Source organism: Oncorhynchus clarkii, chromosome 11 (genome assembly GCF_045791955.1).
Source record: "Oncorhynchus clarkii lewisi isolate Uvic-CL-2024 chromosome 11, UVic_Ocla_1.0, whole genome shotgun sequence".
Taxonomy (NCBI): domain Eukaryota; kingdom Metazoa; phylum Chordata; class Actinopteri; order Salmoniformes; family Salmonidae; genus Oncorhynchus; species Oncorhynchus clarkii.
In genome coordinates this window covers 12,261,121-12,272,820 of record NC_092157.1, presented here as the reverse complement: position 1 = coordinate 12,272,820, position 11,700 = coordinate 12,261,121, and the positions used below count along the sequence as shown (strand labels likewise).

The window sequence follows — 11,700 nt, the reverse complement described above, 5'->3', positions numbered from 1 at the left end:
GCCCTTCAAAAGACACATTGAAGGGTAGTCTAGCCTGTATCAGAAATGTGAGGTGCTTGCTGTGAAGGTTCTTATTCCAAGAGCACAACACATGGTTTTGGCAAATCAGGACAAGTTTGACTAAAATATGGATTCCTTTTTTCGGAGTGAAGAGATGTGTCTTGTCCAGCTGTTTTTCCAAACTGAGTCAGCTCACAACTGCATCAATGAGCTTGGGCATCTAGGACTGGTGCAATTTAAAGATGTGAGTATAAACAATCACATTTCCAGTGAAACTTATGGAACTAAACTATATTAACGGAAAGTTCTTTACATTTGAGGCTAATCGTCTAACCCAACTTTTTTTTTTAAACCCGTATGACTTTTTCAATATTTTTCAAGTATTGGGTATTAGTAGAAGTTAACTAAATAAAATAAACACAGACCTTTGTAGTTGAAATAGCCCAAATTAAACCGAGCACAGTATGGCTAATGTTATGAAGGTCAAATCCATTTAACTGCATGCCAGTCTATTACATATTGATTCCACCATGTACACTGGCTTAATATTGACACATTGCTGTAAGTTGAAATAATATAGAGTTATTAACACTGTAAGTTGACATAATATAGAGTCATTAACACTGTACGTTTAAATAATATAGAGTCATTAACACTGTAAGTTTAAATAATGTAGTCATTAACACTGTAAGTTGAAATAATATAGTCATTAACACTGTAAGTTGACATAATATAGAGTCATTAACACTGTAAATTTAAATAATATAGAGTCATTAAAGGGAAAAGTTGAACCTATCCAAATTCTTGTGCGTTCCAATGACAAATAACATGTGAAACGTGGAGATACTGTGTCATGTGTAGGTCTATTGATTCCCCTCTCACATTAAGGTTCATATATTTTGCCTGTAAAAAGCCTTCCCAAAAATATTTAATTATGTTTGTGCACAAACCAACAATTACACATTCACCATGCAAAAACACACCGTTACTTTTAGGCATACTTACTTTAATGCAATTACATAACTGATCGTATTAGAACGCGATTGATAATATATGTGGTGGGAGGGGAAGCTGAGTTTAGATCTGTATATGAGAACTTCAACCCAGAGCTATTCAGTTTGGTTACAGTACTTAGTTCAGTGTGAGTTTTTGATTTCAATTGAAGGTAAACACTTCACACATAATATGAGAAAATAGTTTACACTGAAAGCATTATTTGAACTGCAACCGAGGCTACTAACACCTAACAAATGTCAACCAATTTAAGTATATATTTTCATATGTTTTAGCTAAATCCTGGAACAGTCGCCTTTCAGCGCCGATTTGTGAAGGAGGTGAAGAAATGTGAGGAGATGGAGAGAATTCTTCGTAAGTATGTGTTTTTTAAAGGAAGATTTAAATAGGACTCTGGACAAATGCCCCTTCTAAATTAATAACATGAACATCCCCTCTATAAACATTGGGCTCATTTCTACTAGGGTTCTTGGAAAATGAGGTTGTCAAATCAAACATCCCCATCCCAGCAGACTTTACCAGTGAGACAATACCTGTTCCACGAGATGTTCTGGATTTAGAGGTAAGGTACTTGCTCTCATAGTTGGTCGGCTTCTCTCCCAGCCGTGTCATCATTCGTTTGATGTAACTTGTTTATACCAAGTTAGGCCACTGACAACCATTTAATACAATAAACTCATTTTGCAATCCCCCTTTCTCCATGTATGTTAAAGTCTAGCTTGATTCATGTTATGATATGGGTGGAAGGCTAGTGTTAGGACATAAACAAACACACTACCAGGATGCACTTAAACACTCCATCCCCAGGTGGCAGCAGCAACCAGGTCACGGTCTGTGCTCTACCAGGAACCCTTGATAAGCACTACAGGTGGTGCCAATCAGGATTGATTGGCAATATGTGACGAGAGGCCTCTCGGCTTGTTTGGAGTTGCTTTGTGTTGGTTAACCTCTTTAGTTTAGGCATGCCTCTTTGTAGTTTTATTTTTGTATATATTTACTTTGGGTCACCACTTTGAACGGGTACTGATCTGCTTGGACTGGCCGATGATGGGAGTCATGGCTGAGCTGGCCCTGAACCTGAGGTAAGGTGACTCTCTTCTGGGCACAAGCACTAAACACCTGGTCGCATATGCTTATGTCTCACATTTATGCACACATCAAATCAGGTTACAGACCATGTAGCTAGGCCTAAGACCCCTAGACATAACGAGTGCGGCAAACCCAGTAGGCTAGTTATTGGTTTTCGTAAAAATGTGTTTGATGTTAATGTAACTTGTTTATACCAAGTTAGTCCAATGACTACCGTTTAATACAATAAACTCATGTTGGGATCCCCTTTTCTCCATGTATGTTACAGTCTAGATTTGATAAACTGGAGCAGGAGCTGAAGGAGATCAACTCAAACCGAGACACCCTAAGGCAGAACTTCACTCAACTAATGGAGATCAACCATCTCCTGCAGATGACTGATGACTTTTTTGAGGAGGTAAATGACTGACTGCATTTGACTTATGTCCTCCTAGCAAATACTGGGATGGAAAGAAGAATATCATAAAAGAATGATAGCATAAACAGTCCTGTTTCTTCTCATGTTGTGCCTATAGGCTGAGTCCCAGCTCTCCATCTCTGAGCTTCCTTCTGAAGAGTCGGTGTACTCTTCCAGGGTGACATGCCGACGCACCAGTTACACCAGCACCAACGGACCCCTGAAACTTGGGTAAATTATTAGCCTAATGTTACTAGTCAGGCTAACCACACAAAAAAACACTGAAATTGGTTTAAAGTAGGGGCCACCACCATTTTCAGGTTGCTATCAGATAACCAAGTAAAGTATTTGATGCCTTCCTCTTCTTTCCCCATGACAGGTTTGTTGCAGGAGTCATCAAGCATGAACGTTTCCCTGCCTTTGAAAAGATCCTGTGGCGACTGTTTCATGGAAACTTTGTCCTCCGTCATGCTGAAATCAAGCCCCATGAGGAGGAGAACATGGCTGTAAGGAAATGGTTCACTAATAAGCACATCTTCAAACATGAGGATGTCCTCTATTTAAAGGCAAACAATCATTAAACAAAAAGGTTGTTCATTGGCTTATAATTGCAGATGCGTGTTTAGTAAACAAACATTGTTTAATGCTCACAGGAGGATCCAGTGAAGAAGGATGTGTTCGTAGTATTTGTCCAAGGAGACCAGATCAGAGGAAAGATCAGAAAGCTATGTGATGGGTGAGTGAAAAGATCCCTTGAGTATGTCAAAAGCCTTGAAAATAAGTAAATTAGCCCAAAATATTAATATTATGTTCTACTTCAGGTTTCATGCCAGCATGTATCCATGTCCCAACAATGCGTACGCAAGAAAGGAAATGAGGACAAACGCCAACACACGCATTGAAGACCTTCGATTGGTAAAAGTTCATTATAGAGCACTTTGACAATGAGGCTGCTCAAGCGGCACAATGGTCTAAGGCACTGCATCTCAGTGCTAGAGGCATCACTGCAGACCCTGGTTCGATTCCAGGCTGGATCACAACCGGCCGTGATTGGGAGTCCCATAGGGCAGCACACAATTGGCCCAGCTTCGCCCGGGTTAGGGTTTGGCCGGGGTAGGCCATCATTATAAATAAGAAGTTGTTCTTAACTGACTTGCCTAGTTAAATGAAGGTACTCATGCTAATACATACAGTTGAAGTCGGTGTTTACATACACTTAGGTTGGAGTCCTTAAAACTCGCTTTTCAACCACTCCAACAATTTCTTGTCAACAAACTAGAGTTTTGGCAAGTCGGTTAGGACATCTACTTTGTGCATGACACAAGTCATTTTTACAACAATTGTTTACAGACATATTATTTCACTTATAATTCACAGTATCACAATTCCAGTGGGTCAGGAGTTTACATACACTAAGTTGACTGTGCCTTTGAACTGCTTGGATTCCATAAAATGATGTCATGGCTTTAGAAGCTTCTGATAGGCTAATTGACATCATTTGAGTCAATTGGAGGTGTACCGGTGGATGTATTTCAAGGCCTACCTTCAAACTCAGTGTCTCTTTGCTTGACATCATGGGGAAATCAAAAGAAATCAACCAAGACCTCAGAAAAAAACATTGTAGACCTCCACAAGTCTGGTTCATCCTTGGGAGCAATTTCCAAACGCCTGAATGTACCACGTTCATCTGTTAGAAACAATAGTACACAAGCATAAACACCATGGGACCACGCAGCCGTCAAAAGTTCTGTCTCCTAGAGATTAAAGTACTTTGGTGCGAAAAGTGCAAATCAATCCCAGAACAACAGCAAAGGACCTTGTAAAGATGCTGGAAGAAACGGGTACAAAAGTATCTATTTCCACAAATATATCCACAGTAAAACGAGCCCTATATTGACATAACATGAAAGGCCACTCAGCAAGGAAGAAGCCACTGCTCCAAAACCGGCATAAAAAAGCCAGACTACGGTTTGCAACTACACATGGGGACAAAGATTGTACTTTTTTGGAGAAATGTCCACTGGTCTGATGAAACAAAAATAGAACTGTTTGGCCATAATGACCATTGTTATATTTGGAGGAAAAAGGGGGAGGCTTGCGAGCCGAAGAACCCCATCCCAACCGTGAAGCATGGGGGTGGCAGCATCATATTGTGGGGGTGCTTTGCTGCAGGAGGAACTGGTGCACTTCACAAAAGAGATGGCATCATGAGAGAGGAAAATTATGAGAGAGGAAAATTACGTGGATATATTGAAGCAACATCTCAAGACATCAGTCAGAAAGTTAAAGATTGGTCGCAAATGGGTCTTCCAAATGGACAATGACCACAAGCATACTTCCAAAGTTGTGGCAAAATGGCTTAAGGACAACAAAGTTAAGGTATTGGAGTGGCCATCACAAAGCCCTGACCTCAATCTTATGGAAAATGTGTGGGCAGAACTGAAAAAATGTGTGCGAGCAAGGAGGCCTACAAACTTGATTCAGTTACACCAGCTCTGTCCGGAGGAATGGGCCAAAATTAACACAATTTATTGTGGAAGGCCCCAAAATGTTTGACCCAAGTTAAATAATTTAAAGGCCAAGCTACCAAGTATTAATTGAGTGTATGTAAACGTCCGACCCACTGGGAATGTGATGAAAGAAATAAAGCTGAAATAAATAATTTTCTCTGTCACGAATACCACCGAAGGTGTCTCCCCTTGCTGCTCGGGTGGCGCTCGGCGGTCGTCGTCGCCAGTCTATTAGCTGCCACCGATCCCTTTTTCCTTTTAGTTTGTTTTTGTCTAATTGTTTTCACCTGTTCCTTGTTGGTTTATTACGTTTGGTGATGTATCGTGTTTGTTTTGGGTTTTCGCTGTCCAGTGTTTAACTAGGTTTTGGGTTTGTTCAGCGCCAGTGTTTTAGGGCAGTCACCCATGTTTGGACCTGTTACGTTTTGAAGGACATTAAAGCGTTTTCCCCGTTCACTTCGCTCTCTGCATTTGACTCCTCACTCATCACTCACCCGACGTTACACTCTCTACTATTAATCTAACATTTCACATTCTTAAAATAAAGTGGTGATTCTAACTGACCTAAGACAGATCATTTTTACTCGGATTAAATGTCAGGAATTGTCAAAAACTGAGGTTAAATGTATTTGGCTAAGGTGTATGTAAACTTCCCACTTCAACTGTACATTATATGTCAGTAATATGTCAGGACTTTTGCTATCCTGCTTTAATTAGTCCTAATGTAAGCGAAACTCGCCAAGGTTAGAGGTTAGAGGGATGGAAGAAAACAAAACACTTTTCTTTCTTTCTGGTCATTCATCTTCTGTCAGGTCCTGAAGAGGACAGAGGAGTTCCGTGAGACTACCCTGACTGCAGCAGCAGCCAACCTCCAGGAGTGGACCTCTAAAGTAAAGAAGATGAAGGCCATCTATTACACATTGAACCTGTGTAACATAGACATCACACAGAAGCTGATTGTTGCTGAGATTTGGTGTCCAGTGTCTGACTTAAACTCTGTGCACACTGCACTGATACATGGATCAGTAAGTCTCCCAAACTTGCTTAGATTACTAAGCATTCAGGGTGTGAACATGCAGATTTTTCTAAATGAACTGTGTGTGCTTATCTTTCTGTGTGTATCTGTGTGTTGGTGCTTTTTTAACATTAGGAGCAGAGCGGCTCCAGTCTTAGCCCCGTCGTGAACAGAATCCAAACCCAACAGACACCTCCAACATTCAACAGGGTTAACTCCTTTACCTCAGGTTTCCAGAGCATTATTGATGCCTATGGGGTCGGCAACTATCAGGAAATAAACCCAGGTAACAACACCACTATCTCCTGTGTGCGCTTGATTTACATTGGAGTGTGCAGTTTGGGGACTTCCATTTGATCACCCTGTGTCAGGAGAACATTCCCGCAATGCTGGAACTGTAAAACCTGTAGTGTATTTGAGGATTAAAAGGCTTCTGAAGTTTGTAATTCCACATAGAAATTTCAGACTTGATTTTTCTTTCGTGAAAAATGTTTCTACCTCTACAAACATTTTCATTCGTTACAATCCACATTTCCTGTTGCTGCAGGATTATTTTCCTGCTGTAGCAAACTGGTTCAAATTAAGATCCTATGTGTGTATTTAGAAGTATTTGACTTTTTTTTAAATTATTTTATATCATGTTTTTATTTAATTAGGCAAGTAGTTAAGAACAAATTCTTATTTACAATGACGGCCGGCCCAGGCCAAACCCTCCATTAACCCGGACGACACTCGGCCAATTGTGCGCCTCCCTATGGGACTCCCGATCACGGCCGGTTGTGATACAGCCTGGGATTGAACTCGGTCTGTAGTGATGGCTCTAGCACTGTAATGCAGTGCCTTAGACCACCGCGCCACTCAGGATCCCTTAATGACATAATGTGACTGACCCAGATCTGATTAGCCTATGTTTGTTTCCTTTTTTAGTCCCTCCTAAGTCGTTTTGGCAGTGATCACAACTATTGAAATCCTGTTTGAATGTGATGTCTTTTCAGCTCCATACACCATGGTGACCTTCCCCTTCCTGTTTGCGGTCATGTTTGGAGACTGTGGTCACGGTCTCGTCATGACTCTGCTCGCTTTATGGTTGATCCTACACCAAGAACACTTCAGAAAGCTGAAGAACGAGGTATGAAAAGCACTCTGTCAGAGGATGGCCTGAGCCCTGAGGATGAATAGTTTATGTCAAGTCAATTATGTTGTTTAAGTGCTACTAGTGAAAAGTCAACTTTTGAAGCTGTAAAAGTGATGTTGTACAAAATGTTAGTGGAAACCGTTTATTTTTTTTAAAACATGAGGGTGTTACAACTACACTAACATTGAAAGACAATGCGGTGCATTGTTTTGACTGTAACGTTAGTTACCCGTCCCTGCAGCTGATTGACATGCTGGTGGATGGACGCTACATTATATTCCTGATGGGCCTCTTCTCCATATACACTGGCCTCATCTATAACGACTGCTTCTCCAAGTCCTTCAACGTCTTTGGATCCTCGTGGAGCGTCCGACCCATGTTCCATCCACACGGACCGTGGACGTGAGTTTCCTCCTTTAATTAAGCTGTAATAGTATTGTAACAAATTAGTTGGAATAAGAATGTAAATGGTTAGTTTTGTTTTTTCCCCCCAGTAATGACACGTTGCATGACTCTGGCCATCTTCATCTGGACCCCCAGGTGTCTGGAGTCTACTCTGGCAATCCCTACCCATTTGGTGTTGACCCGGTTAGTGTGTGCAAACTCTTCCAACCATCTAAACCCACATAGATTTGAGGACAAAGGTTCAAATATATTTATCTCTATTTACAGTTGTGAAAAAAAAGTGAACAGCATTGTTTTCATTGTCATTATGTTACTGTTTATATCATGTCATGAAAAGTGCTTTTCTCTGCTACTCAGTAAGGTGGGCTTTCCTTCAGTGTATTTTATTCTGGGTTTTGTTTATTTTGTGCATTTTATTTTATTGTGTATTATAAATGCTTGAGTATTAAGTTATTAACCGGCTGGGATGCAGTTACTTAACTTCTTTAATTAAAGATGATCTTATATACAATGTAACCTGATCCAACTTTTTCTATTTCAAACTGATGTCTGATACAGATTTGGAATATTGCATCGAATAAGCTGTCGTTCCTGAACTCTTACAAGATGAAGATGTCTGTAATCATGGGAGTGGCCCACATGCTCTTTGGAGTCACTCTGAGTCTGGTGAACTACATGTAAGTAAAGGGCGTTCAAGACAGGAAGCGAAACTTCGCCAAAATAGAGCAGATTCCTATTTTCTCCGCCAGGTGGCTTTCACGAGCGCCGCCGACTACTCCTCCTGGATATAATTCCACCCCCCGCCTAGCTCCTTTGAAAGTGAATAGGAAACTCTGTCGCCGCTTCCTGTTTGGCAAGCCCTTAATACTAACACAGAGGCAGGAATATCACTGTGATAATGACATGTGAGAGTAACAGGGTAATAAAGAAAAGTACATGTGTTTTTTCCAGGAGAACTACAGTGCTTACAAAAACACTGTACAGCACTGTTTATGATAAACCAATACACCGTCACTTAAAATGTAGTGCCAACTGATTGCCTCCAACTGTATCATTTCATTGCAGATTCTTCAGAAACTTAAAGGATGTTGCGTTGCAGTTCATTCCAGAGGTGATTTTCATGCTGTCTCTGTTTGGATACCTGATCTTCCTCATCCTCTACAAGTGGTGTGTAGTGATGAAGTCTGAATCTGCTCCTAGCATCCTGCTCCTCTTCATCAACATGATGCTCTTTGACTACAGCTCTGAGGGTACTGTGCTTTACAGAACACAGGTACAATGGGTTTCTTTAATAATTTGTTGGTTCATTTCCCAGATTGGAACACATATACATACTCAAATGTATGCATTCACTGTACTTTAAGACCTTTTGGATAGAATACTCTGCTAAGTGACATAATGTAATCATATTTTTCTTTCAAGGAGACCACAGAAATTATTTCAATTTAACGTATGCATTTGGACACAAAAAAAGTATAGATGCCCAGACGCAACATAAACTTCGCTATGCATTAAGTTCTAAGCAAAAACTGTCATATTCTAATTTTTTTAACATTCTATTATACAGAAACCTGTGCAAATATTTCTGGTGGTTGTTGCTGTGCTTATGGTTCCTTGGCTACTGTTTGCCAAGCCCCTGCTCTTGTATAGAAAACACAAGCAATTAAAGCTGGTAAGTCAACTAGATTAGAATAATGCATTTTATAAGTAGACGTTTGTGATCAAAAGTATTGGATTAACAAGGCTGTTTTTATGTCAATGTGTACTCTGTAATTAGACTGTTCCTGCCTTTATAACTGCCATTAAAATACATATTTGAATGAAACTTAATCTAAAAAATATTCCAACAGAAGCCCTCAACAAACAAGCTTCCCATGCAGGTTTTTGGGATCTCCAACCAAGAGGCTTCAGATAACAGGAAAGAGAAGGTAAGTCACTGTTTATAAATAAATATACATGGTCAGAAAATATGTTCTGTAATTTATCATAGTTATGTGTTTATGAAAACAACATTAAATGTTAAAAATACAACTTTATTGTATTAAAGAGCAATAATTAGAAATGTTGTAAATAATAAATATATAAAAAATAAAAGAGCCAGAATCTCAATTGGTGGCAATGAAATGGAACAAGTCACATCCACTAAATTCCTCTGAGTTCTAATTAATGAAAAGTTATCCTGGAAAGATCATATTACATTTGTCTGCAGCAAAGTGATGAAATCTGTAGGTATCATCAGAAAGATTAGTGGTTTGGTTCATCAGGCTTGCTTCCTAACTCTATACTATAGCTTAATTTACCCATATCTCATTTGCTGTAATATTAGACCAGTACATATGCCTCCTACCCAGACAAATTACTCATCATACAAAATACATGTGAAAGACTAGCCGCCTCCTCTAATTAATGTACACCAGTTATTAACTTTCATCTACAACTACTCATACCTCCCAGACAGTTTATCTTTCAATGGATTCTTCCAGGTTCATTCTGACATCCATCTATATAACACACTGCAATAACCTTCACCCTCCCCACTGCCGCACCTCACAGTCAGTTCTCTATCAGATAAAGAGGTACCATACTCTGGAATTCTTATCTTCACATTGCCGAAAGCTCATCATCCCTCAATAACTTCAAGCGAAGAAAGGGGGTCAGCCTGATGAACCAAACTACCCAATAATCCCCTCTATGTAGCCTCACTCTCTCTCTCACACACACACACACACACACACACACAGTGTTTCTTGTATACTGACTACATTATGTACAATTATAATTAACATACTGTTTAACTAATTTCAATAAACTTTTTTTTTGTTGTACTTATATTTGTGATGTGGTTTTCATATCAGCACTTTTGGGCTTCCATCCTCACCTGCACACTGTTTTTACCAGGTTTTTATCTCTACTGTTTTGTCTTTCACTTTTCTTTGGTGTGAAAAAAGCCTTTTTCTCATTGCAGGTCAGTATGGCTGACATTTTTGTGTACCAGGGCATCCACACCATCGAGTACTGCCTTGGATGCATCTCCAACACAGCCTCCTACCTCCGCCTGTGGGCTCTCAGTCTAGCTCATGCTGGTAGTGTATTATTCTGCACAACACAATAAAAGCTATATGTCTGTGTGGCTGTTATGGTTATGACCTTGCCTCCCCTCGACTTTCTGATCCCCATAGTGAAAAGTATGACATAAGATGGTGTATAGAGTAAACTTCAATAGCAATCATTCCAGGATTTAAAAAAAATAAGTAGTTACATTTAAGTCATTCAGCAGATGCTCTTAAGTGCCCCGCTCAAGGGCCATTAATGTGCCTGTGCTTGTTGTCTGTGTAGAGCTGTCTGAGGTGCTGTGGAAGATGGTTCTGCAGGTGGCTCTGAGGGTCACCTCGGGGATGGGTTCTGTTCTGCTGGCAGTGACCTTTGCTGCCTTTGCTGTCCTCACAGTCACCATTCTCCTGGTCATGGAGGGTCTCTCTGCCTTCCTCCACGCCCTACGGCTGCACTGGTAGGGACAAGCGACACAAACACACATGCATCTGCACGCTCACACATACACACCTGATGTAGCCTTTGGATTCTGCAGCACTCCATCCACGTACAGACCTTGAGCTTATTGACACAACTGAAGCGCCAATTATGTAAAGAATATAACAAGTGAATTACACTTGAATGATACTTCCAAAGGTTGTGTTTTTCTGTCTCATTTGTCTTTTACAGGGTTGAATTCCAAAACAAGTTCTACAAAGGATCTGGGTACAAGTTCACACCTCTTTCCTTCGACAGGATGAGAGACATGCAGTGACTTCAGATAGAGAAACGCGTTATTGCTACGAGTCCGTTGTCATATTCATTTACTGTTTATGTTGATATGTCTTTGTGTTAGTCATTGATCACATTAAGTTGTTTTCGGTATGTAGATCGTACTCTATAACTGTCGCCATGGAATGAAAAATCGGTGCAAGCAAGGTGCAGCATTTGCCACAAGATGGCAGCACACAATTATTAGTCAGTCATGGTTCTAAAAGTAGGCTACATTCAGCAACAGAAGAATTGTCAAAAGAACACAAAAAATATAAGGAGATTTAGTTGAGCATCTACTTCCTAAAATGTCTTAAGAGTTTAATTAGATTAA

General features: G+C 40.1%; 1 protein-coding gene across 1 annotated transcript; it reads left to right on the top strand.

Moving 5' to 3' along the window:
* The first annotated feature begins 127 nt into the window (after positions 1-127).
* On the top strand, positions 128-11,654 carry LOC139420210 (V-type proton ATPase 116 kDa subunit a 1). Its single transcript, XM_071170057.1, has 20 exons — positions 128-244; positions 1,290-1,368; positions 1,479-1,576; positions 2,372-2,500; positions 2,619-2,731; positions 2,880-3,006; positions 3,154-3,236; positions 3,322-3,415; positions 5,823-6,035; positions 6,161-6,311; positions 7,021-7,154; positions 7,402-7,562; positions 7,655-7,748; positions 8,124-8,242; positions 8,631-8,838; positions 9,133-9,237; positions 9,416-9,493; positions 10,531-10,648; positions 10,902-11,073; positions 11,286-11,654. The coding sequence occupies exons 1-20, from the start codon at positions 128-130 to the stop codon at positions 11,368-11,370; spliced, it is 2,478 nt and encodes an 825-aa protein (XP_071026158.1). The 3' UTR covers positions 11,371-11,654.
* The last annotated feature ends 46 nt before the right edge of the window (positions 11,655-11,700 follow it).